General features: G+C 41.6%; 2 protein-coding genes and 1 pseudogene across 6 annotated transcripts; 2 read left to right on the top strand and 1 right to left on the bottom strand.

The window, feature by feature from the left end:
* Positions 1-508: 508 nt before the first annotated feature.
* Positions 509-627, bottom strand: LOC120617077 (uncharacterized; annotated as a pseudogene).
* A 1,973-nt stretch (positions 628-2,600) lies between these two features.
* Positions 2,601-8,332, top strand: AURKC (aurora kinase C). 5 transcript variants are annotated; one of them, XM_039880638.1, is made up of 8 exons: positions 2,601-2,988; positions 3,105-3,144; positions 3,393-3,584; positions 3,929-4,067; positions 4,810-4,958; positions 6,887-7,061; positions 7,790-7,875; positions 8,161-8,332. In XM_039880638.1, exons 1-7 carry the CDS (start codon positions 2,940-2,942, stop codon positions 7,862-7,864), a joined length of 819 nt encoding a protein of 272 aa, XP_039736572.1. In that variant the 5' UTR covers positions 2,601-2,939; the 3' UTR covers positions 7,865-7,875; positions 8,161-8,332. The 5 variants fall into 5 exon arrangements, with proteins under 5 accessions (XP_039736572.1, XP_039736571.1, XP_039736569.1 ...); XM_039880635.1 differs by lacking the exons at positions 7,790-7,875; positions 8,161-8,332 and adding an exon at positions 7,254-7,556 and having other exon boundaries at positions 2,603-2,762; positions 2,871-2,988; positions 3,108-3,144; XM_039880634.1 differs by lacking the exons at positions 7,790-7,875; positions 8,161-8,332 and adding an exon at positions 7,254-7,556 and having other exon boundaries at positions 2,605-2,762; positions 2,871-2,988.
* A 1,755-nt stretch (positions 8,333-10,087) lies between these two features.
* LOC120617059 (zinc finger protein 805-like) lies at positions 10,088-24,306 on the top strand (the record flags this gene model as incomplete). The annotated part of the gene is made up of 4 exons (XM_039880651.1): positions 10,088-10,383; positions 11,786-11,912; positions 14,575-14,670; positions 23,396-24,306. Coding segments are annotated over exons 1-4 (1,341 nt in total), but the record flags the coding sequence as incomplete, so codon positions are not given.

Below are 24,306 nucleotides of genomic sequence, written 5' to 3'. Positions count from 1 at the left end.
CCATTGACCATGAGTCACATGTTAGCATAAATTACCTGGTCAAACGGATACAGACTCAGGTATAAAAATCACTCCTCCCAGGCAAGATATTCCAGGGAATCAGAAGTGGTCTTCCTGGGGCTGGTCAAGTGCAAGTCTTTTCTTTGGAATGTGTAGCATTTGAGAACCTGGGGCCTGTTCAGTTAACACTTTCCCACACAGTCCACCCTCCTGGACCTTAACCTAAGCTCTGTTACGTGAAAACAGCCATATTTGCCTGAGCATCTACATATAATAAAGTATTTCTGTAATAGGTACACTATAGTATCATTGGGAATATGCCCAACATTGAAGGAGGCAGTATGGGGTATGGCTAGATTTAAATAAACAATCAAAACATCCTAGAAAAGCCATTACATCCATATCTATATATTTTTTAAATTTTTTTTTAGGCAAGGCAACCCTTGGTAGACCTCACAGATTGCAAAGAGCTTGTCATCTTACAATCAATTTTTCTTTTTACTTTTTATGCCTACAGCACCTAGTCTTCCTAGGTGGTCTCCCATCCAAGTACTAACCAGGCCCGACCCTGCTTAGCTTCCGAGATCAGACGAGATCAGACTTATTCAGGGTAGCATGGCCATAGATGCATATCCATATTTTTGTACTAATCTGATTACTCATTCCCTTGATCAACTGTTATTTGTACGTTGTGATAAACCACCTCCCCTGTCTCTACATTGGTTTAAGCAACCTTCCTCACACATCTGGAAAACAGTGAGAACTTCCTAACAGATCTCCTTCCTCCTCTCTTGTCCCTCCTATACTCTAATTTCCACACAACACCCAGATTGACCCTTTAACACAAAAAGCAAATCACATCAATGATGTGATCCCTATTTCACAGTACTAACTATATATATTTTTTTCTGTATTCTTGCTCTGGCATTTGAGGCCTCCCTGACTAGAGAGAGACTGCCCCTCCCAGGGCTTGTCAGTTCTTAGAGACAGCAAATAACTTGCCCAGGACCTGCCCTTCATCTGAAAATTAACCACCTCTGTTTGACTCTTAGACTCCAGGAAACAATATTCCTCTTCCCTAAAACTCCAAGACCATGTACCAGGCAAGCAACACCTCTGAAGCCCCAAAGCCCTACAATATTTTCAAACCAGCCAGTCCTAAGCTGTTTATCTGGCCTGTTTTCTCTTTTCTGCAGAAAACACAGTAAAGGTGCTGGGTCATTCTTTCTTCTCTGCTTCTGCCTCCTGACCCACCCTGGTGCTTACCCTACATGGCTCTGGGTTGTGTGCCCTGACTACTGTTTGCTAGAGATCTGAGCATAAACTTCTTCCTTCATGACAATCACTTCCAAGTCTGCATGTCTTACCTTGTTAAACAAACCACAGGTTTGGAACACATTATATATTACATATTACATATTACAGTTTCCTTACAATGGACAAGAAGACTCTATACAATTTGTCTCCATTTATCTCTCCAATTTCTCCAACCATTCTATCTCTGCAGACGCAGCCCTAGCCACACTAGCTTTCTTGCTTTTCCTCAGATATCCCAGCACTCTCCCAACCCAGGAATATCTTTCTCAAAGACCTAGGAGCTCTCTCTTTGAAATGAAGACATCAAATGAAATAGCATGCCTATCTCCTAGTTTCTATGGGAGGATAAGAGCCTAACTTCAATGGACACCTTGCTCCAAGCTGCAGAACTATCTTTTTGTGTAAAGAAATAAGTTTGTTTTCTCTTCTAGAAAACCAAAGTAATGGCAAATAGTCTCTCCAATTACCAGGTGAAATTGGGAATGAGCTATGTAACGAATGAATGGTGCCATCTTGTTTTCACACTTGAGCATTAATTACTAGTTATTTTGAAAACCTATGTAGTAGGTTGTGTCTGCTCGGCTCTACAAAAGGGTGAGGTTTATTTTTATCTTTGCAATCTGTTAGCAGGTGTTTGTGATGCGCATCACATTCTGGTTGAACGTCAATAATAAACTGTTTTGTCTACTATCTTTGTGGAGAGGTTTTCTGGGTTGGGAGATTTTTTTCTTTTTTAATTATATTTCCCCAACAATTTATCCTGTTGCCTCTCTAAAGGAATTAAATTTCAAATGTTTTAGAAACTTCTGTATATGCCAAATACATAGGTGTGTTGGGGGGAGAGCACGAGTACAGGATATAGGGGACCGAGGCACAAATTTCAGGGAAGCCCTCCCGAATGTGCGTGATAGAGGACACTGTGGAATGGCCTGAACTAGAAACGCCGTCCAAGCAGGGGACATTTGGGGGCGCACGCATTTTTGCAGCTTTCCAGCTACACAAGGAGCCCCATAAGCTTCCTATGATTGGTTTATATTCATTCATACGTGCGTCCCGTCACTTAGTTCCTGAATGCGTGCAATCACTGATACGTTTATGTATGTATTCATTCACTCAGCCCCACTTCCACCATAGCCTCTGCGAACCTTTTCGGGATTTCCCTTCCAGCGTCCAGTCGGGACCCGCAGTAGCCGCAAGCCACGCCTCCTTCCGGTTTCACGCGCTGCTGTTTCATTGGCCCAACGTCCTTGGTCCCGCCCTCATCTCCGGAGCGGAAGCTCCCATTTCTGTCTCTCCTATTGGACACGCTGCCTAAGCCTCAGAAATTAAAACCAATGGGAATCGCTCAGTAACTACACCCTCAGCCAATGGGCCCAGGGAGCGTAATATGAAAGGCCTGGCCAGCGGCCCTCGGGATTTCCTCCAACTCAGCGTGTCCTGGTCTGGTAAGTTACTCAGGACCCCCGCCCAGACGGTGCCTGAGGCCACCGCGGAAGCAGATCGAGACTGGAAGAACCTCAGCCTGAGTGTTACCTCCTGCCACCGCTCTTTAGGATTACCCGGACCTGCACACCCAGTTCCACAGGGCGCAGAAAGGAGACTTTTCGTCACCATCACTTCTCATGAGTCACTCACAAGCTATGGTGAAGTCCGACAGTGCTCAGCCCACGGGTGAGAGGGACAAGAACCAGGACCAGAGAAAGAGGGTTGAGAAAAAAGGCCTGGTGCCATTTGTGGGGAATGGGAGAGGACACAAAAGAAAATGTTGACAGCTCTTTATTTTTCAGCAGCTGCAGAAGGCCAAACTCTCCCCGGCGTGCCCACGACGTGAGTGCCTTTGGCGTTGTATCTGGGAGAGGAAGGGAAGTGGGATGGAGAGGTGAAGAGCAAGCTGTGTGTGTGAAGTGTTGGCTCATGGGACTGAGAGCTGCTGACCAGACACCCTGGCCGGGCCCTTGAAAAGAGAAAGGAGCAGAGGGAGAGGAAAGTGGAAGAGGAAGGCGAGCGTTCGGGGTCCCTGACTCTCTCCCTCCACCTCCCTTCCAAACTGAGGCTTTTTTTTCTTCCCCTGTCAGGCGGCAACTCACAATTGATGACTTTGAAATCGGGCGTCCTCTGGGCAAGGGAAAATTTGGGAATGTGTACCTGGCTCGGCTCAAGGAAAGCCATTTCATTGTGGCCTTGAAAGTCCTCTTCAAGTCCCAGATAGAGAAGGAAGGAATGGAACATCAGCTACGCAGAGAAATTGAAATCCAGTCGCATCTACAGTAAGGACAGTCTCTGCATGAGAGTCCCACACTGGTTCTCTACTCTTGTTTTTCTGTAGCCTCATCCATCTGTGACATCTAAACCCAGCATTTCCCCCAATACAACTCCCAAATACGCCCTTTATTTCCACCTTAAAGATTTTTCTCCAGTTTTTTACAGTTAGACCATGTAAAGCTCCTTGTGTCACACACCAAATGCCTGTTCCCTGTTCTCCCCTCAGGCACTCCCAGATCAGGCTATTATTAGTCTGGTCCCAGCGCAATTTGCTTTTTGTGTGACCAGTCACAGCATCATGATTTGGGCCTCAGGGAGGAGTCTGACCTTTCCTCCATCTCTCCTCCAGACACCCCAATATCCTTCGCCTGTACAACTACTTCCATGATGCGCGCCGTGTGTACCTGATTCTAGAATATGCTCCAAGGGGTGAGCTTTACCGGGAGCTGCAAAAGAGCCAGACATTAGATGAGCAGCGTACAGCCACGGTGAGGTGGGGTGGGAGATTGGGGCTCTGGGGTCCATGAGTTTACCATGAGCTAATGGGGGGAGGTCACTACGTGTGGCTCTCATGAATGTCCAGATTGCTTTTTTTTAAATCCAAATTTTATAAATTTTATATAATGACATATATATCTCTTAAAATTTCACATTCGGATATGCTGATTATCCCCAGAATATTAATAAGCAGTGTGTATAAGTTTGAATTCTTTGGTTGTAAGCAACAGAATCTAACTCCACTGCCTTATGCAGAGAAACATATTGAAAGGCTATGAGGGAGTCTGCTGAATAAATGAGTGGAACTTGTCTTAGATAGAGGAAATGAGATTTCTAGAAGGCTCCACGTGATCCAGAGCAGTGATCATCCCAGCAGAATGGTTGAATCAGCTCGCTGCCAGAATGAATGATCTTTTGGCTTTCCTCCTGTTTTTGTATCATTTCCTCGGGCCTCAAGTCCTGTGGAAGATCATCTGATTGGCTCGGTATAGTCCTATGTCTGGCTACAGCTAGGGCATCCTTTATGTCTCCTTTAGCATCCATCCTACGAGACCACATAAAATGGGGAAGAGAAAATCCTCCCCCACCAAAAATTATGGTGCTGTTAAGGAGGTAATGGAGTTGGTTACCAGGAAATAAAAGATTCCACTACAGTTGTACAATGCATGATGAGTATTTTTACCTCGGTAGTCTTGACAGTTTTGATCTCAGACTTTTTTTCTCGCCTCACAGATAATGGAAGAGTTGGCAGATGCTCTGACCTACTGCCATGAGAATAAGGTGATTCACAGGGATATTAAGCCAGAAAACCTGCTGCTGGGATTCAGGGGCGAGGTGAAGATTGCAGACTTTGGCTGGTCTGTGCATACCCCCTCTCTGAGGTAGGTCAGGTGGTGGTGGGGTGGGCCTGGGTGCTGGTTAGGAATGAACCAATTTAATACATTCCACGTGTAAGATCCAGATACAAACCTAGGTTTCTATTTAAATACAGTAATGCACTGCATAATAATGTTTTGGTCAACGATGGACCGCATATACGATGGTAGTCCCATAAGATTATCATGGAGCTGAAAAATTCGTATCTCTTAGCGACACAACCAACATGATGTTGTAATGCAATGCATTACTCGTGTCTGTGGTGATGATGGTATAAACAAACCTACTGTGCTGTCAGTCCTATGAAAGTATGGCACATACTTTATGTATAGTACATAATACTTGATAATGCCAATAAATTACTATGTTACTGGTTTATATATTTACTATACCATACTGATGCAATTCTGGAAGGATTACATCTGACTACATCAAGAACCTTGCTTGGGCTTGGGGTGATGTCATCAAGGAAAGTATGAATGGTAAGACACTCAGCAGGTTCATCCAGGACTTTAAAGAATTCGCCAAGGATGATGAGGTTGCAAAAATCAACAAGGCTGTGGTTGAGATGGCAAACAACTTTACCCTGGGCGTGGATGAGGATGACAATGAGGAACTCCTGGAGGTGATTCCTGAGGAACTGACCAATGAGGAGTTGATGGAACTAGAGCAGGAGCGTATAGCTGAAGAAGAGGCAAGAGCAAAGGACGCTGCAGAAGATAAAGAACCCTGAAGAAAATTCACAAAAAGGGTTTAGCAGAAGCTTTTGCAGACTTCAACAAGCTCCTTAAAAAATTTGAAAACATGGACTCTAACACAGAAGATTCATTAGTAGAGAGGAATGTTCATGGTACATTATCTGCTTATAAGCAAATTTATGATGAAAAAAAGAAAACCAAGTAAACCACCATGGACATATTTCTGAATTATTTCAGCAGAATTATGCAAGTGAAGATGCAATCCTTTATCTTCTTTCCTTTTTAAAATAGCAAAGGAAAAACAGAAGATTGGCTGACTGGTAAGTATCCCCACTAAGTGTACAGTATTTATAAAGCCTATAGTAGTGTCCAGTCATATCCTAGGCTTTCACACTCACTCTGCATTTCACTCATGCACTGACTTACCCAGTGACTTCCAGTCCTGCAACCTCAATGGTAAGTGCCCTATACAGGTGTGCCATTGTTTTTATCTTTCATCCTGTATCTTTACTGTATATGTTTTACGTTTAGATACACAAATACCATTGTATAAGTATTGCGTACAGTAAGATACTGTACAGGTTTTGTAGCCTAGGAGCAATAGGTTATACCAGGCAGCCTATGTGTGTAGTAGGCTATACCTTCTATGTTTGTGTAAGTGCACACTTATGTTCACACAATGACAAAATCGCCTGATCATGCATTTCTGAGATGCATCTCTCCCCATCATCAGGTGCTGCATAACTGGACTGCCTTTTTCAAATGCATGTGTTTAATATGTATTCAGAGACTGAAAGAATGTGGTTCAACCATATCTTTTATTTTTTGATCTCCGATAACATTACTTTACCAATAAGTTTCCATGTAAATAAAGAACTATTGCTCCATAATTCCAGGAAGTTTATTGTATGAATAAATCATAATTCTTTTATGTGATCTTTTTTTGATGCACCATCAGTTTGTTCTAAATCTTTGATGCCCAGATTATTCTTGTGAAAACACCCTGGATCATGGGCTAAATAATGGTATGACTAATTCCAAAGTATGAAAATGGTGGGTCCCAGTACTTGCCTTCTCTGAACTTTGATCCATATTAAAACTTGGTGTTTCCACTCTACGGCAGGGACTTCTCAGGATTTCCTAGGGTCTCCCGTCTCACTAGAAGCTGGGGAAGAGGGATTTCCCTTGTTCTGGGCCTCTGCACAGTGCTCACTTCTCTCTCTGCCTTCTTCCAGAAGAAATACAATGTGCGGGACTCTGGACTACTTGCCCCCAGAAATGATTGAGGGGAGAACATACAATGAGAAGGTGGATCTGTGGTGCATTGGGGTGCTCTGCTATGAGCTGCTGGTGGGAAGTCCACCCTTTGAGAGCACTTCCCACTCTGAGACCTGCAGACGCATCCTCAAGGTGAGATGGCCACATTCTGGGCATTCATGGAGGAGCCAGTCATTGGTGGCTGGTAGGCTCTGCAGAGTATAGGACACACATGAAATTTGTTTACTAAGATCCAGAGCAGTGCCTTGATCCTTCTCCAAGAACAGAGAGAACATGGATCAAAGAAATTAACCACAGTTCTCGTTTCTTTTCTGGCCTCATCAGGTTGATGTAAGATTTCCTCCATCATTCCCTTTGGGGGCCCAGAACTTGATCAGCAAACTCCTCAGATACCAGCCCTTGGAGCGGCTGCCTTTGGCCCAGATCCTGCAGCATCCCTGGGTTCAGGCCCACTCTCGGAGAGTGCTGCCTCCATCTGCTCACATGGCTTCCTGAACCCTGTCCACCCCTGTTCCTTTGTGTTTGTTCAGGGAGCTCTCCTGGCTTTGCTATCTCATCTGCCTTTTGTTTCTTCTCTTTTAAAATATAAGATGCTAATTAATAAAAGCCGAATCATTTTGTACCAGGTCTTTATAGTTGTGAAGTTGGTATGTAACTGGGTAGAATCATTATTTCTGTAGAACTCTTTTCCATGAGAGGGGCCCCAAATGATGCCCCTCCTAGCCCCCAAGGATGGTGACTTAACCACTCTTCCTTGAAAACTAGTGACTACTTTCTACAGATAAGCACCCCAGTGGTGAATGATGTGCCACCTATCACATTGACTCCTACACTCATCTTACTATTTCCTGTGTTTTCAGGAGTACACCGTTTGTAAAACAGGACTTGATAAACCCAGAAGCTTCACTTTTTTTATACTGACATCCAACATTTGACTGTCTTCAAGGTAAAACGTCTCACTGTACATCAGTGCCATCCAATTCTCAAATAATTTCACATCTGCATGGTGTGTAACCTTCTGATTGTATCAGAAGAAATCATCCCTAATAATAAATGTAACATCACCTTTTCTGAAATCACACCTTCTGCTTGCAGCAATTTAGGGAATGTTCTTCCAGCCTTCCCTTGTATCCCTCTGGCAGTTGCTCCTTTCATCCTCAATAAGCTGACTGTACTAGAGTAAACATCTAGACTCAGCTAAGAGCTTAAATATGTATTCTGTTCATTGTAGGCATTGAAACTGCAGTGGCTCCTGACTAAAAATGGAGTTTGCCTTGGTAATGTTACTCCTGCCACCGTATGCTACATTCTCCTCAATGTGAAATGTTCAGCAGATGCAGGATGATATCCCTATGATATGCAGACCCACTCATTAAATATAAATAAGTCAGCCTTTCTACTCAGATGCACAGCCCTTGTACTGCAAATCTGTCATTTAAGTGTCCCAAGACATTGGCTCATGGGTTTTCAGCTGCATCTTCTGTGCTTTCTAGCTTCATCTTCTTATCAGTTTTCTTGACTTAATATTTCAATTAAACATTTGGCAATTCCTAATAAATTAACTGGTTCATAGGAACCCTGCAATATTACTCATTTCTAGTGCCGGATAAACTCACATCACCAGGGACATTTTGGACAGTAGATAAGGATAGAAAAATCAACTAAGGCCTCAACATTGAATACCAGATGATATAAGTTTTAATAAAGAAAACTCTGACATGCTTTACAGTAGGATTTCAAAGATCTCCAATAACTATATATAGCTTTTCTCATCCACATTGATTTCAGACATTCTACCTCTCATGACACAATATACAAATCTTAGCTTTAATATCTGTTTTACATCCTAACCCCAAACCATTTCATAACTATAAGGGTCAACCACATGTGAAAAGAAGAATTATGTTTTTCTTCCAATATAGGTAAGTTACGATCGCCAATGATGATTAGCATTATTCCTTGTGTGCTAATTAAGCCATGTTTCTCTATAATCTTTTATAAACAGCATCTTCTAGGAAATTAACTCCACCTCAATCCATGACTTGACATCCTGCCTCTATGCTTTCTTCCACTTTAAAAATTAAATCTCTTGATTTTTTGAAGTTTCCATTTTCATAACTGCATGTATTCTCTACACATTAGAAGCTGGATTTTATTACCTGACCTTCACAATCATGAGAAGAAAACAAAAGAAGTCAGAGATTGACTTATAAGACTTTGGGCAATATAATTCTAGAAGGAACGTTAGAATTCCTAACATGGCTGTTGGTTTCTTGTCTGCCACTACATAATGTTGGGTTGGTTCATAATTCACCCCTGTCTTTTCCTTTCTCCACCTATTCTCATTTTTTTGGTGGTATCGTGACTTGAAATAACAGAATACTCTGACAACTCCCAAATTTACATATCCACGAACAATCCCTCTCCCAATGTTCAGACGTAGGTTGAAGTGCCTATGTGACACGCTTTGTGGTCTTACCGATTATTTCAAACTGACCATGCTGGAAAGTGGAGTCTTCCAAATCACCCCTACATGCAGCCTCCCCATCTCAGGGATGGCAAACCACTCATCCGGTGATCTGGGATTAAGAGTATTACCCAGAAGTCCCTGCATCACGTGGAGGTGACTTTGGGCCAAAGAAGGCCCAAGAGACTTGTCCTTGTGGCACACTACGTCCGAGGGGAACTTCCGGTGTCCTACTTTTGGCGGTTAATTTGACTGCTCATTTATCCGCATCTCCTACAAGAGGATCTAAAAAAGAGATGAGGCGCACGGGGCAGTCAGGAGGCAAGCAGAGGGCCGGATGTCGCACCTTTGCACTTGCCCCGACCAAGGGTGAAAGTCTCCATCTCTTGAGTCTCACTTTCCTCCGGCGGAGAACCAACGGCCTCGCCTCCTCTCCTTGGTTTCCCTGTGTCGTATGAAGAGACGTGACGAGGCGGGTGTGACCCGCCGCTCTGGGCCTGGTAAAGCTTTTACACTGGGGACAACCGGCTATGGAACGCGATCTCCGGTGGCTTCGTTGTAGAGAAAAAACCACATTACCCAGAAGGCTGTGCATGGCGAGTGTGCAGCGGGCGCTGTGCCAAAGACGGCTCAGGACAGGGGTATTTCCTGTGGCCCGCTGAGGAAGCGGGATTTCCGGCGGCTTGGTGTAGACGTCATTCTCGTGCGACGGTTCTGTCCACGCCAGCTGTCGGGAGGGCATCGCTGTTCTGTGGCCGCTTCCAGTGCGGCTCTTCGACAATGAGCAAGAAGATTAAGATGCACTTCCGCCCCTTTGAACGAGCTGCAAGCCTCTCGGTCAGCGGAGAAGGTGACAGTCAGCCGAGGTCACCCCGAGGGCGGGGTAGGGGCGGCGGTCGGCTGAGCGCGCCTCTGTCACCGCCTCTTCGGGCCTGGCTCTCTCCACAGGGTCCCGTGATGGCGGCGGCGTGGACGGACCCAGCGCAGGTGAGTGGCGGTTGTTTTGGTCATTGCAGCTTCTCTGCTGGTTCGGAGAGGTCTCCTGGCCAGGGTGGAGCCAAGACAGCCATTGGATTCTCCTTTGTCCTTGTCGTTTATTTACAAGTGGAGTTGGCTTGTCACTTTATCTCCAGTCTTAGGACATGAGAGACTATACAAACGGACAGTAGACGGACCAGATAGAAATTTGAACTTTGACCCACAACCTGCTGCATCCTGCCCAGTAAACCAGCCCCTTACTTACAATAAGCAATCCAGGAAGCTAGCCTGCTCTAAGTCAACTAACCGGAAGCCAGATTAAATTTATAGTGACAGTCCAGGAAGCTAAACAGTTACTTCTGTAACTATCGGTCCAAAATGGCCGAGACTTGATTAATTACTAACTCTCCAATTTTTTCCCCACTTCCGACTTAAGACTAACCGGAGAAAACCATATGTGCACCCCTAACCAATCATATAGGATGTTATGTGACTGCACATCAGAGAGTTTTCATTTGATACTCAGTGTTGAGACCCTAGTTGAATTTTCTATCCTTACCTACTTTCCAAAATGTGCCAGGTGATGCGAGTTCATCCAGCACCAGAAATGAGTAATATTGCAGGGTTCCTATGTAAGAACCAGTTAATTTATTAGGAATTTCCAGGTGTTTAATTGAAATATTAAGTAGAGAAAATTGACAGGCTGAAGCTAGAAAGCAGAGATGTGAGCACTGAAGGTGCAAGTGAAAAAGCATGAGCCAATGTCTTGTGGCAATTAAGTGTTAAATCTGCAGTAGTAGGGCTGTGCATCTGAGAGTGAGGTGGCTGTATCATGTATATTTAATTAGTGGGTCTGGTCATCACAAAGATATGGTCCTGAATCTGCTGGACGATTCACATTGAGAATGTGTAGAATATGGTGGTGGGAGTAACATTACCAAGGCAAACTCCATATGCAGTGTTTTTGTCAGACACTGGTGAAAACGATGGCTTATTGAACTGGGGACTTTTAGTCGCTTTAAGATATGATGTGAAGTCCTCGGCATGGGGCAGGCACATAGCAGGACCGATGAGACTCAGGTGCTGCTGTTGTTACCATAGTGGTATCATTGCTTTCTCATCTTCTGACATTTTAGAGTCCTCACTGTCTGCATTTCAAAGTCTTTGTGTCATTTCTACTGTCATGTGTCATTTTCCAGTGGCTTCCACATAGGAGGCTTCTCTTTTACACTGTTTTATTATGTCCAGAGCATTGTCCACCTCCCCCTTGAGCCCAGCACATAGTTTGTCCCTCAGGAGGTGTTGGATGATTGGGGCCTTAATGTCCGCACCTGTACCATGATGCAGAGTGAGCTCTGATTCCATGCAACAGCCCCAAGGCCAACGCTACCACCTCTCTTTGACTTTCCAGATGTCCGTGACCTTCGATGATGTGGCTGTGACTTTTACCCAGGAGGAGTGGGGGCAGCTGGACTTGTCCCAGAGGACCCTGTACCAGGAAGTGATGCTAGAAAACTGTGGGCACCTAGTATCTCTGGGTAAGTCCTCCCCACTCCGCCATGGTAGGCTCCTAGAAAGTGTGGAAGGAAATGGGGGTGTTCCACAGACCCCAAAGGCAGGATGTCTGGGGAATCCCTTGAGGGACTGACTGACCCAGGAACTGGAAACCACGCGATTATGCCCCGGTTCCCGGGTCTCTTGTCCTGGCTTCGTTCTCTGGGTCTGCTCAGGTTTCTTTATTCAGAATGGCTTTTTCTCTTCTACGAGTTTGCAATAGGACTGGGCACCTCAGTCCCTGCTGTCTGTGGCTCCCAGACTCCCTGTCTCTCCTTCTTTGCATGTTTATGTTTTTTCTCTTTCTTTCTTTGCTACTGAGCTCTCTGGGGCATCCTTGAGGCAGGAATGGCTATCTGAGCCCATTATCCCTGGACCTGTCACCCCAGTGTCCAACACAGACTGGCCTCTGTCTGAGCTCCCTATTTTGGATTCCAGAGGGGGACCTGACTGAGTGAATCTGGTGGGCTCACATGTCCCCTCCAGGCCAGTCGTCAGGCCATGTGTGATGGGATGCTCTTCCAGTGAGTATGAGGCAGGCCCCTGGAAGGCCTTCGTCCTGGTGGCCCCCAGGTGTTCTGAACCACATGGCCTCTTTATCTCACATGCTCTCTTGACCGTCTCTGTCTCCTAAGTCCTGTCAGAGAGAGAGGTTAGAGCGGTGCTTTTCAGCAGCCGGCAGTTTGTCCCCCAGGAGACATTTCACCATGCGTGTAGCCACTTTTGATTGTCACACATGTGTGGGCGTAGTACTGGCATCTAGTGGACTGACTGACCCAGGAACTGGGAACCACATGACTCTAGTGGGTAGAGTCCAGTGATGCTGCTACATTCAACAAACAAGACAAGACAGGCTCCTTGACAAAGGATTCTGCAGCCCAAGGTGTCAAGCGGGCCAAGGTCAAGAAACCCCAGCTTGGGTGTGGCTCTGCATGAAGATAATCAGAGTGCAGTCAGCCCAAGGGGAAAGGATGGTAAATCTAGGGCTTAGGGTAAGGTATACCTATTTTTAGAGAGCCGTAATTAAGATTCATGTCAGTGAGAAGAGATTAAACCAAGTTAGGAAATGTTTGATATATTTAGCTATTTTATTACAAAATTTTAAAAAATGATAGTCTATTACCTGGCCCTCCTTACCTCATCACTCACCTCCATGTGCTTTCCTCAGGCTCACGCCACTCAGTCATGCTGGCTTCAAGCCAGCTGCCCCAGCCACACACTTGCTTGAGTCTCTGCAGGTGCTGTTTGTTCTGTCTGCTTGGCGGATGTTCTTGGGTATTTTCCCCTTTCACATAGTCCCTCCATTCAACACAGTCACCTCCTCAGCATCCTGCTCACAAAATCCCTATGTATTTCTTTCTAAGCCAGTGGTTCTCACTGAGGGATGATGTTGTCGCGCAGGGAAGACACGGCAATGTCAGGAGTCATTTTTGTTTGTCACAACTGGGATGACAGTGCTTCAGGCGTCTAGTAGGTGGAGACTTGGAATGCTGCTAAACATCCTGATAATGCACAGGACACACATTCTCCTTCCCCATCTCTTCAGAGAGTTTTCTGTATCTAAAATCAATCATGCCGAGGTTGAGAAACTCCAATTAGACACTTCATCGGGGACACTGAGGGACAACCGCAGGAATCTATTCCTTTATTTTCTCTCTTTCCTTTCTCCTAATTTTTGAGAGAAAATCTAGATTCCATTTCCTCCTTCATGGAGCGTTTGGAAGATAAAGGCCTGGAGCCAGAACCCTGGTATTCAGTCCAGCTCTGGTCCTTGAAAACTGTGTGGCCCCAGACAAGTTACTGAGCCTGTCTGTGCCTCAGTGTGCTCATTGGTAAATGAAGTAATATGGTATCTCCTTCCCAGGTCTATGGCAAGGGTAAGTGGGCAACTTACGCAAAGCGCTCAGAACAGTGCCTACTGTGATGCAGGTTAGCGATTGAGAAGCCCGCTGTGACCACTACTGTTATTACTCTCATCAGGATTCTCTTTACCTTCATGTCTGGACCAGCACCTTCTGGAGCACAGTTGTGTAGCTTTGTTGTAAACCAGCACAGAGAGCAGAGATGGCTATACCTGGGTTTCTGTATTGGCCCCGCTATTCACCACTTCTCTGCTCTTTGGCAAATCATGTTATCTGCTTGAGCCTTGGTTTCTTCATCTGTAATGGTGCTGATCACAGTACGTACTTGCTGGGGACGCTATGTGGAAATCCTGAGAGAATCCTTATTTTGTCTGTGGTCTATAGGAAGAACGATATAAAACATAGCTTAGGATCTGAAAAAAGACCAAGGTCAATGAAAACTTTGTTCTGAATGGAAAGAGTCAGTATTTTAAATATGTCAGTTGTTTAAATTACTCCATAAATTTATTTCAATTTTGAAATGATATAATGCATTTAAATTGCTTGACACAGTCCTTTGAATGTGGTTATACTCTCTATACATTAGTTTTTGATTTAGTATTAGGAATAAAACCTCTGTGTCAATATGGCATATCTTTGTTCCAGGTTACCTGTCAGTTTTTGTTTGTGCATTTGGAAGCAGCTTCATTCGAGATCTTGTTCTCATCCTGAAGTCCCAGACTAGATTGGTGTTCTTTCTTTTCACAAAAATCCTCGTGTCCTCTCTCTTTCTCTGCACGAACAGGGTGTCCTATTCCCAGACCTGAGCTGATCTACCAGCTGGAGCATGGACAGGAGTTGTGGATGGTGGACAGAGACCTCTCCCAAAGCACCTGTCCAGGTAGGAGCCGAGAGGTGGGCAAGTGGGAGTCCTCACAGTCTTGGGACCTGGAGGAGACCACTGGCCATGGATCCCCAGGGAAACTTCTTGTTGTGGCCTGTCTGGTGGTTTGGAAGCTGTGGAGCCCTTGGTCCCATGGGCCCTCTGACCTCATGGAGGACAGAGGTGTGTGAGCTAAGACCTGTTTTGGGCTCAAAGCCCAGCTCGCTGATCACCCACTCTGTGGCCGTAGCAGAGTCACACGATCTCATCGTGTCTTTGTGTGAGTTAAAACTAGCTACCAGATTAGAGAAACTCCAGTCTCAGTGCTTAGCCTATGGAAGCTGTTTCTCCCACTCACAGCTGTGTCTGTGTGGGTCATCAGGGAGCTGTGTACCACCCAGTTATTCAGGGATCCAGGTGCATTCTGCCATCAACATGTGGCTTTAGGTGCTCCTGACATCCTCCAGCTGGCAGAGGAGGATGGAGAGAGGAAGGGAGGATGTCATACCCACGCCCACAAACACCAGTTCCCCTCACATCCCACTGGCAGAACTAGGTGTTCGAGCACACTTAGCTGTGTGGGGCTGGGAAGTGTGGTGAAGCTGTGTGTCCAATTTGAGGAGGAAAGGGTTTGGTCAGTGTAGTTGGCTACACTCAGTCTATTTGCAGAAAATGCTAGTAATAACAGTTTCCACGTCATCAGATCGTTAGGGCTGTAATCACATAAGGCATTCACATGTAAACCTACTGAGTGCAGTGTCTGAGCCATAGTAAGTGGCTCATGAAAAGTAAGCTGTTAGTACTATTTATTGCATAAGTCGAAATGATCATGTTGGCTTTTTCCTTCATTCTATTAATATGTGTTATGCTGATCAATTTTCATGTGTCAAACCATTCTTGCATTACAAGATTAAACCCCACTTGGTCATTGTGTATGACCTTTTTAATATGCTACTGGATTCAGTGTGTGCTAATATTTTGTTGAGGATTTTTGCCTCGGTGTTCATGAGGAATATTGGTCTGTAATTTTCTTTTCTTGTAGTGTCTTGGACTTTGATATCAGAGTAATGCTTGCCTCAGAATGTGTTTAGAAGTGTTTCTTCCTCTTTAGTTTTTTGGAAGCGTTTGAGAAGGATTGGTATTAGTTCTTTTTAAAAAATGTTTGGTAGAATTCACTAGTGAATCCATCAGGTCCAAGGTTTTACTTTGTTGGGAGATTTTTTATTAGATTTCAGATTAATCTATTCAGATTTCTATTTCTTTGATTTCGTCTTTGTAGGTTTTGTTTCTAGGAATTTGTCCATTTCGTATAGGTTATCCAATTTGTTGGTATTCAGAGGTTCATAATATTCTCTTATACTCTTTTTTAAAATTTCTGTATAAGTAGGATCAACAGGAATGTCCCTACTTTCATTTCTGATTTTAATAATTTGAATTTCTTTTTTTGTTGTTGTTGTTACTTCATCTGGCTAAAGTTCTGCCAATTTTGTTGACCTTTTTAAAGAACCAAGTTTTGGGTTTTTTTTTTTATTTTCTCAATTTTTCTATTTTCGATATCATATATCTTTAATCTTTATTATTTTCTTCCTTCTGCTAGCTTTCGGTTTAATATGCTCTTTTCCTACTTCCCAATGTTGTCACATTAGGTTGTTGATTTGAAATATTTTTTGATGTTTAATTTTTTGATGTCTAAGCATTTATGGCTATAAATTTCCCTCTTAACACTGCTTCCACTGCATCCCATTAGTTTTGATATGATAAGTTTTTGTTTTTGTTAGAAACGAATCATCCTTGCATGATATCTTTTTAAATCTATTGAGACTATGCTCGTTTCAGCAGCACGTATACTAAATCTACTGAGACTAAATTTGTGGCCTAACATACTGTCTACCCTGGAAAATATCCCATGTGATCTTAAGAAGAACGTGTATGCTATTGTTGTTAGGTAGAATGTTACATGTATGTTAGATACAGTTGGTTTATTAAATTGTTTAAGTCTTTACTTATTTTTTTGTCTGGTTATTTTATCTATTATTGAGAATGGAGTATCAGTCTTCATCTATTATTGTAGAATTGTCTCTTCCATTCTGTTAATTTTTGCTTCATATATTTTGATGGTCTGTAATTATGTATTTACAATTGATATATCTTATTGCTATATTATACTTTTTGTTAATACAGTCATGTACTGTATAATGCCATTTTGGTCAATGAAGGACTGCATATATTATGGTGGTTCCGTAAGATGATAATCTCATTATAATCTTTTATGCCATACTTTTAATGTACCTTTTCTATATTTAGAGACACAAATACTTACCATTATATTATAATCGCCTATAGTATTCAGTACAGTAACATGCTGTATAGGTTTGTATCCTAGGAGCAATAGGCTGTACCATGTAGCCTAGGTGTGTAGTAGGCTATATCAGTGGTCCCAACCTTTTTGGCACCAGAGACCGATTCTCCTATGAGAATCTAATGTCTGATGATCTGAGGTAGAGCTAAGTGGTGATGTTAGCACTGGGGAGTGGCTACAAATACAGATGAAGCTTTGCTCGCTTGTCTGCTGCTCACTTCCTGCTGTGTGGCCCAGTTCCTAACAGGCCCAGTTCCTACTGGTCCACAGCCTGGGGATTGGGGACCCCTAAGCTATATCATCTAGGTTTCAGTAAATACACTCTGCGATGTTCACACAACAACGAAATCACCTAAAGACGTATTTCTCAGAACGTATCCTCGTTGTTAAGAGATGCATGACTGTATATAATGTCCTTCAGTATAACTTGTAGTCTTCTTTGATTTTAAATCTATTTTGTCTGATGTTTATATAGCCACCTTGCTCTCTTCTGGTTAGTATTTGTACAAAATATCTTTTTCCGTCTAGTTACTTTCAATATATTTGTGTCTTTGGATCTAAATTGAGTCTCTTACAGACAGCCTGTAGTTGAATCGTGTGTCTCTCAATTAGGTAGTTTAATTCATTTACATTTTAACTAATTTCTGATATGGAGATACTTCTGTTGTTTTGATATTTTTCTTTTCTTTTTTATTTCTTTTTTTTAAATGTTTTTAATTGAAGAAATTAAAATTTTTTTTCCCCCATCTACCTCCCCACTCCCCACACCCCTTACCCCCTGATAACCACTAGTCCACTGTACATGTCCATGAGTCTCTGTTTGTTTGTCCTGTTCTTTTGTTGCTTTTAGGTTTATATCCTACATATAAGTGATATCATGTGATTTTCTACTTTTTCTATCTGGCTTATTTCACTTAGTATGATTATTTCAGGGTCTATCCATGTTGTTGCAAATGGCAGTATTTCATGTCTTCTTATGGCTGAGTAGTATCCCATTGTATATATGTACCACAACTTCTTTAGCCAATCATCTATCATAGGACACTTCAGTTGCTTCCATGTCCATGTGAATAATGCTGCTGTGAACATCGGTGTGCAAATATCTTTTCGGATATGAGTTTTCAAGTCTTTGGGGTAAATACCCAGTAGAGGGATTGCTGGATCATATGGTAGATCAATGTTTTCCATAGTGGCTGTACCAATTTGCAGTCCCACTAGCAAGCAGTGTATGAGGGTTCCTATTTCTCTGCATCCTCTCCAGCATTAGTTATTACTTGTTCTGTTGATTATAGCTATTCTAACAGGTGTGAGATGGTATCTCATTGTGGTTTTGATTTACATTTCCCTAATTGCTAGCAATGTTGAGCATCTTTTCATGTATTTGTTGGCCATTTGTATGTCCTCTAGGAAGAAGTGTCTGTTCAGGTCCTCTGCCCATTTTTTGATTGGATCGTTTGTTGTTGTTGTTGTTGTTGTTGTTATTCTGTCATATGATTCTTTGTATATTTTGGATATTAGTCCCTTATCAGACTAATTTGCAGGGCGTTGCTTGCAAATATGTTTTCCTGTTCGGAAGGTTTACCTTGACGATTTCTTTTGCTGAGCAGAAGCTTTTTAGTTTGATGTAGTCCCATTCATTTATTTTTGCTTTTACTTCCCTTGCATTTGAGGTCAAATTCATAAAATCCTCTTTAAGTCCAAGGTCCTTGAGTTTAGTTCCTATGTTTTCTTCTATGCATTTTATTGTTTCAGGTCTTAAATTCAGGTCCTTAATCCATTTCGAATTAACTTTGGTGCATGGTGATAGGCAACAGTCTAGTTTCATTCTTTTGCAGGTGGCTTTCCAGTTTTCCTTGCACCATTTATTGAAGGGGCTTTCCTTTCTCCACTGTATGTTTTTGTTTTTTTTTATCAAAAATTATTTGCCCATATAAATATGGGTTTACTTCTGGACTTTCGATTCTGTTCCACTGGTCCGTGTGTCTGCTTTTCTGCCAATATCATGCCATTTTGATTACTGCCGCTTTGTAGTATAATTTGAAGTCGGGCAGAGTGATGCCTCCAGCCTCATTCTTTGTTCTCAGGATAGCTTTGGCAATTCGGGATCTTTTATGCTTCCATACAAATCTGATGATTTTTTGTTCTATTTCTTTAAAAAATGCCGATGAGATTTTTATGGGGATTGCATTAAATCTATATAATGCTTTAGGTAATAAGGTCATTTTAACTATGTTGATTCTTCCAATCCAAGATCACAGAATATCTTTCCATTTCTTTATATCTTCTTCGATTTCTTTTAATAGAGTCTTATAGTTTTCATTATATAGGTCCTTCACCTGTTTCGTTAAATTTATGTCTAGGTATTTTATTCTTTTTGTTGCAATTGCAAAAGGAATTACTTTTTCTACTTCTTTTTCTAACACTTTGTTATTACAGTATAGGAATGCTATAGATTTTTGAACATTGATTTTGTATCCAGAAACTTTACTGTATTTGCTTATTGTTTCTAGTAGTGTTCTTGTGGAATCTTTAGGGTTTTCTATGTAGAGAATCATGTCATCCACAAATAGTGAGTTTGACTTGTTTTCTACTTGGATGCCTTTTATATTTTTCTCTTGTCTGATTGTACTCATTAGGACCTCCAGTGTTAGCAGTGGCAATAGTGGACAGCCCTGCCTTGTTCTTGATCTTGGACGGGGGAAGGTTTTTAGTTTTTCACCATTAAGTAAAATGTTGGCTGAGGGCTTGTCATATGGCCTTTATTATGTTAAGGTATTTTTCCTTCTGTACCAATTTTGTTAAGTGTTTTGATCATAAATAGGTGCTGTATCTTGTTGAAGGCTTTTTCTGCATCTATTGATAATTTGCTTATGTGGTGTATCACATTAATCGATTTGCATATATTGAACCATCCCTGTGCCTCTAGGATGAAGCCCACTTGATCGTGGTGTATAATCTTTTTAATATGTTGCTGTATTCAGTTCGCTAGTATCTTATTTAGGATTTTTGCATCTGTGTTCATGAGAGATATTGGTCTGTAGTTTTCTTTTTTGTGTTATCTTTACCAGGTTTTGGTATCAGGGTTATATTAGCCTCAGAAAATGTGTTGGGAAGTATTGCCTCCTCTTCGAGTTTTTAGAAGAGTTTGAGGAGAATAGGTATTAAATATTCTTTAAATGTTTGGTAGAATTCACTGGTGAAGCCATCTGGTCCTGGATTTTTACTTTTAGGTAGGTTTCTGATGATTGTTTCAACTTCCATACTGCTAATTGGTATATTTAGATTTTCCAGTTTTCTTGAGTCAGTCTAGGAAAGTGGTATTTTTCTAAGTACTGGTCCATTTCTTCCAGGTTATTAAATTTGTTTTTATATATATTTTCATAGTATTCTTGTATGATCCTTCGTACTGCTGCAGTGTGTCGTAATTTCCCCTCTTTCATCCCTGATTTTGTTTATATGTGTACTTTCTCTTTTTTCTTTAGTGAATCTAGCCAGGAGCTTGTCAATTTTATTAACCTTTTCAAAGAACCAGCTCTTTGTTCCATTGATTTTTTCTATTGTTTGTTGTTGTTATTGTTGTTGTTTATTTTCAACTTCATTTATTTCTGCTTTAATTTTGATTATTTCTTTCCTTCTAGTGACTTTAGGTCTCATTTGTTCTTTTCTAATTTTTAAGATGAAGCGTTAGGTTGTTTATTTGGGTTCGCTCTTGTTTTTGGTGATAGGCCTGTAATGATATAAACTTTCCTCTTATGACCGCTTTTGCCATGTCCCAAAAGTTCTGATATGTTGTACAATCATTATCGTTCGTTTCTATGTATTTCTTGATCTCTCTTTTTATTTATCTCTGACCCAGTGGTTCTTCAGTAGCATGTTGTTTAATCTCCATGTATTTGTGGTTCTTTAGCTTTCTTTTTACAGTTGATCTCTAGTTTCAAAGCATTATGATCAGAGAATATGGTTGCTATGATTTCAACTGTCTTACATTTGTTGAGGCTATCTCTTTGTCTTAGTATGTGGTCAATCCTTGAGAATGTTCCATGTGCACTAGAGAAGAATGTATAATCCGCTGATTTGGGATAGAAGGCTCTGTAAATGTCAACTATGTTTAGTTGGTCTAATGGATCATTTAAGGATGTTATTTCCTTATTGATTTTCTGTTTGTATGATCTGTCCATATCCGATAGTGGCGTATTTAGGTCCCCTATTACGATAGCGTTTTGGTCTGTTTCTCCCTTTAGTTCTGTTAGTAATTGCTTTATATGTTTCGGAGCTCCCTGATTGGGGGCATAGATTAATAAGTATTATGTCTTCTTTGTGCATGATTCCCTTTATCATTGGGAAGTGTCCCCCATTTTTTTTTTACATTTTTTATTTTAAGATATTTGTTTTCTATATGAATTATAGCTTTTTTAGTCCATCATTTCCTGCATTACTGTCTGCCCTTGTGTTTATTTTTTTATAGTTAAATGTTTAAATTCCTTTCTTATTTCCTTTTGTGTATATTCTATAGCTATTTTCTTTGTGGGATTACATTTAACATCTTAAATTAAAACACTTATTTGATTTTATAGCAGCTAAACTTCAATAACATAAAAAAAAATACTCTTTTATAACTCTGTTCACACCCCTTTCAGTTGTTCATGTTACCAAATTACATCTTTAAGTATTAAATGCCCAATAACTTAATCTAATAAGTCTTTTAAATGCATTAGTCTCTTAAATTATGTAGAAAACTACATGCAGAGTTATAAACATGTTATAATAATACTAGCTTTTAGGTTAATCATTGAAAAAAATTAATCTCCTAAATTACATAGAAAACAAAAATTAGACTTACAAACCATTGTTGCAGTAATACTAGTTTTTATAATCGCCTATGTATTTGCCTTTCTCAAGATTGTTATTTCTTCATATGATTTTGAGTTTCTTTTGTGTCCTTTCATTTCACCTGGCAGGACTCCCTTGAGAATTTCTTGCAAGGCAGGTCTACTGGTAAACTCCCTCAGCTTTTATATATGGAGTGTATTAATTTCTCCCACAGTCTTGAAGGACAGTTTTGCCAGATATAGGATTCCTGGTTGACTTTTTTTTTTTTTTTTTTTTTTTTTTTTAGCCGTTGAATATATTAGCCTATTCCCTTATGGTCTCCAGAGATTATGATGAGAACACTGCTGATATTCTAATTGAAGATCCTTTCTGTTTGAGGAGTTGTTTCATGCTTGATATTAAGATACTTTATCTTTGGCTTTCAAAGTTAGATTATAATTTTTCTTAGTATGAGTCTGTTGGAGTTTATCTTTCTTGGAGTTCATTGAGGTTCTTAGATATTTATATTGATGTCTTTACTTAAATTTGGGTAGTTTTTAGCCATTTCTTCAGATTTTCTGAGCCTTTTTCTCACCTCCTGGGAATCTCACAATGAGTATATTAGTTCACTTTGTGGTATATCACAGTTCCATTAGGCTCTGTTCACTTTTCTTCAGTCTTTTTTTCTCAGATGTGATAATTTCCATTGTCCTCACTTCTTTTGCCAATTCATTCTTCATCCTGCTGGAATCTTCCTTTGTGGCCCTCTGGTGAACTTTTCAATACAATAATACTTATTGTATTTTCATGCTTCAAAAGTTCTCATTGGTTTCTTTTTAGGTTTTCTAGCTCTTTATTGGCATTTTCATTTTGTTCATAATTGTCTTGATTTTCTTATCTCCTTTTAGCTCTTTGAATTTCTTTAAGGTAGTTTTTGTAAAGTCTTTGACTAGTAGGTCTGCATCAAGTGTTTTTCAGGAATAGTTTTTGGAGGAGTTCCAAACATGAGTACCATGTTCTCAGGGAGAACTCTCTTAGCGTCAGTTACCTTCCTAGCATTGATGTATGACAATACATGCAGAAAGTATTGCTGACCTAGGAATTGCAACTGGCTTCAGAGTCCAGAATTTTATTGACTCTTATTGACTCATTTTTATGTGACTCAGTCTCCTGCCTTCCCTCTATTTCTTTCTAGAGGCCCAGTTGTTATGTCGTGGCTCAATGCCCCACCCCTCTAATCACACAGTTAATGTTTCTAGTGTGGTGAGGCCTTTCCTGAGTCATCTCTTCAGCATAAACTATCTAGGGCTCCAAATGTGTTACCTATTTATGTAAATATCCAACCTTGAATTGACCATTGTTCAATAACCCTGCCCCTCCCTTGGGTCTCCCATTCAAAGTGTCAAAGTCCAGAGACCTGGAAAGAAAGATTGTATTTCTGGGATTCAAAGGTAGCAAAACAGCAGATACACAGGCAGTATTTTCATTTTTATTTTTTTTATTGCGGAAATGGTGTGTTGTTACTTCTATAATGACATTATTAACAGGCTCTGTTGTGTATTGGATTTCTTTCAGGTGACAGAGAAAAATTCAAGACCACAGAACCTATCATTTGTGAGCCAGGTCTGTCAGAGAGAGCTTCACTTCAGGAACAACTAACACAAGGAGCTGGAGCTCTAGAAGATTCCCAGGTGGACCAAACCAGGGATCAGGATGGGCCATTGGAATTGCAAGAAGGACACTTGAAACCAGAGATAGATCCCCAGTTGGAGAAGTTCCCTAGGAAATCAAGCTCTGAACATGGCGATTTAGGGACAGCTGATGGTGTATGTTCAAGGATTGTACAGGAGCCAGGAGGTGCTGTCCTTGACCATGACTCATGCAAATTAGGTAAAGATCCCATGATTCAGGAAGAGGAAAATATTTTTAAATGCAATGAATGTGGGAAAATTTTTGACAAGAAACGCCTCCTTGCTCGACATGAGAGGATTCACTCTGGATTGAAGCCCTATGAATGCACAGAGTGTGGAAAAACCTTTAGTAAGAGCACTTACCTCCTTCAGCACCACATGGTCCACACAGGGGAGAAGCCCTATAAGTGCATGGAGTGTGGGAAGGCCTTCAACCGAAAATCACACCTTACACAACACCAGCGGATTCACAGCGGTGAGAAGCCCTATAAGTGCAATGAGTGTGGAAAGGCCTTCACTCACCGCTCCACTTTTGTCCTGCATAACAGGAGCCACACGGGCGAAAAACCCTTTGTGTGCAAAGAATGTGGAAAAGCCTTCCGAGACAGGCCAGGTTTCATTCGACACTACATCATCCACAGTGGTGAGAACCCTTACGAGTGCTTCGAGTGTGGCAAGGTCTTTAAACACAGGTCGTACCTCATGTGGCACCAACAGACTCACACTGGGGAGAAGCCCTATGAGTGCAGTGAGTGCGGGAAGGCCTTCTGTGAGAGTGCAGCCCTCATTCACCAC

Source organism: Pteropus medius, unplaced genomic scaffold (genome assembly GCF_902729225.1).
Source record: "Pteropus medius unplaced genomic scaffold, Ma_sr-lr_union100, whole genome shotgun sequence".
Lineage (NCBI taxonomy): Eukaryota > Metazoa > Chordata > Mammalia > Chiroptera > Pteropodidae > Pteropus > Pteropus medius.
The sequence above is the reverse complement of the archived record's forward strand: the minus strand, read 5'-3'. Positions and strand labels throughout refer to the sequence as shown.

Coding starts and splice junctions, on each gene's coding strand:
- AURKC (XM_039880634.1), top strand. CDS start 2,940: ATGAGTCACTCACAAGCTATGGTGAAGTCCGACAGTGCTCAGCCCACG. Junction 2,989..3,104: donor CGACAGTGCTCAGCCCACGG/GTGAGAGGGACA, acceptor TTTATTTTTCAG/CAGCTGCAGAAGGCCAAACT. Junction 3,145..3,392: donor CTCCCCGGCGTGCCCACGAC/GTGAGTGCCTTT, acceptor TTCCCCTGTCAG/GCGGCAACTCACAATTGATG.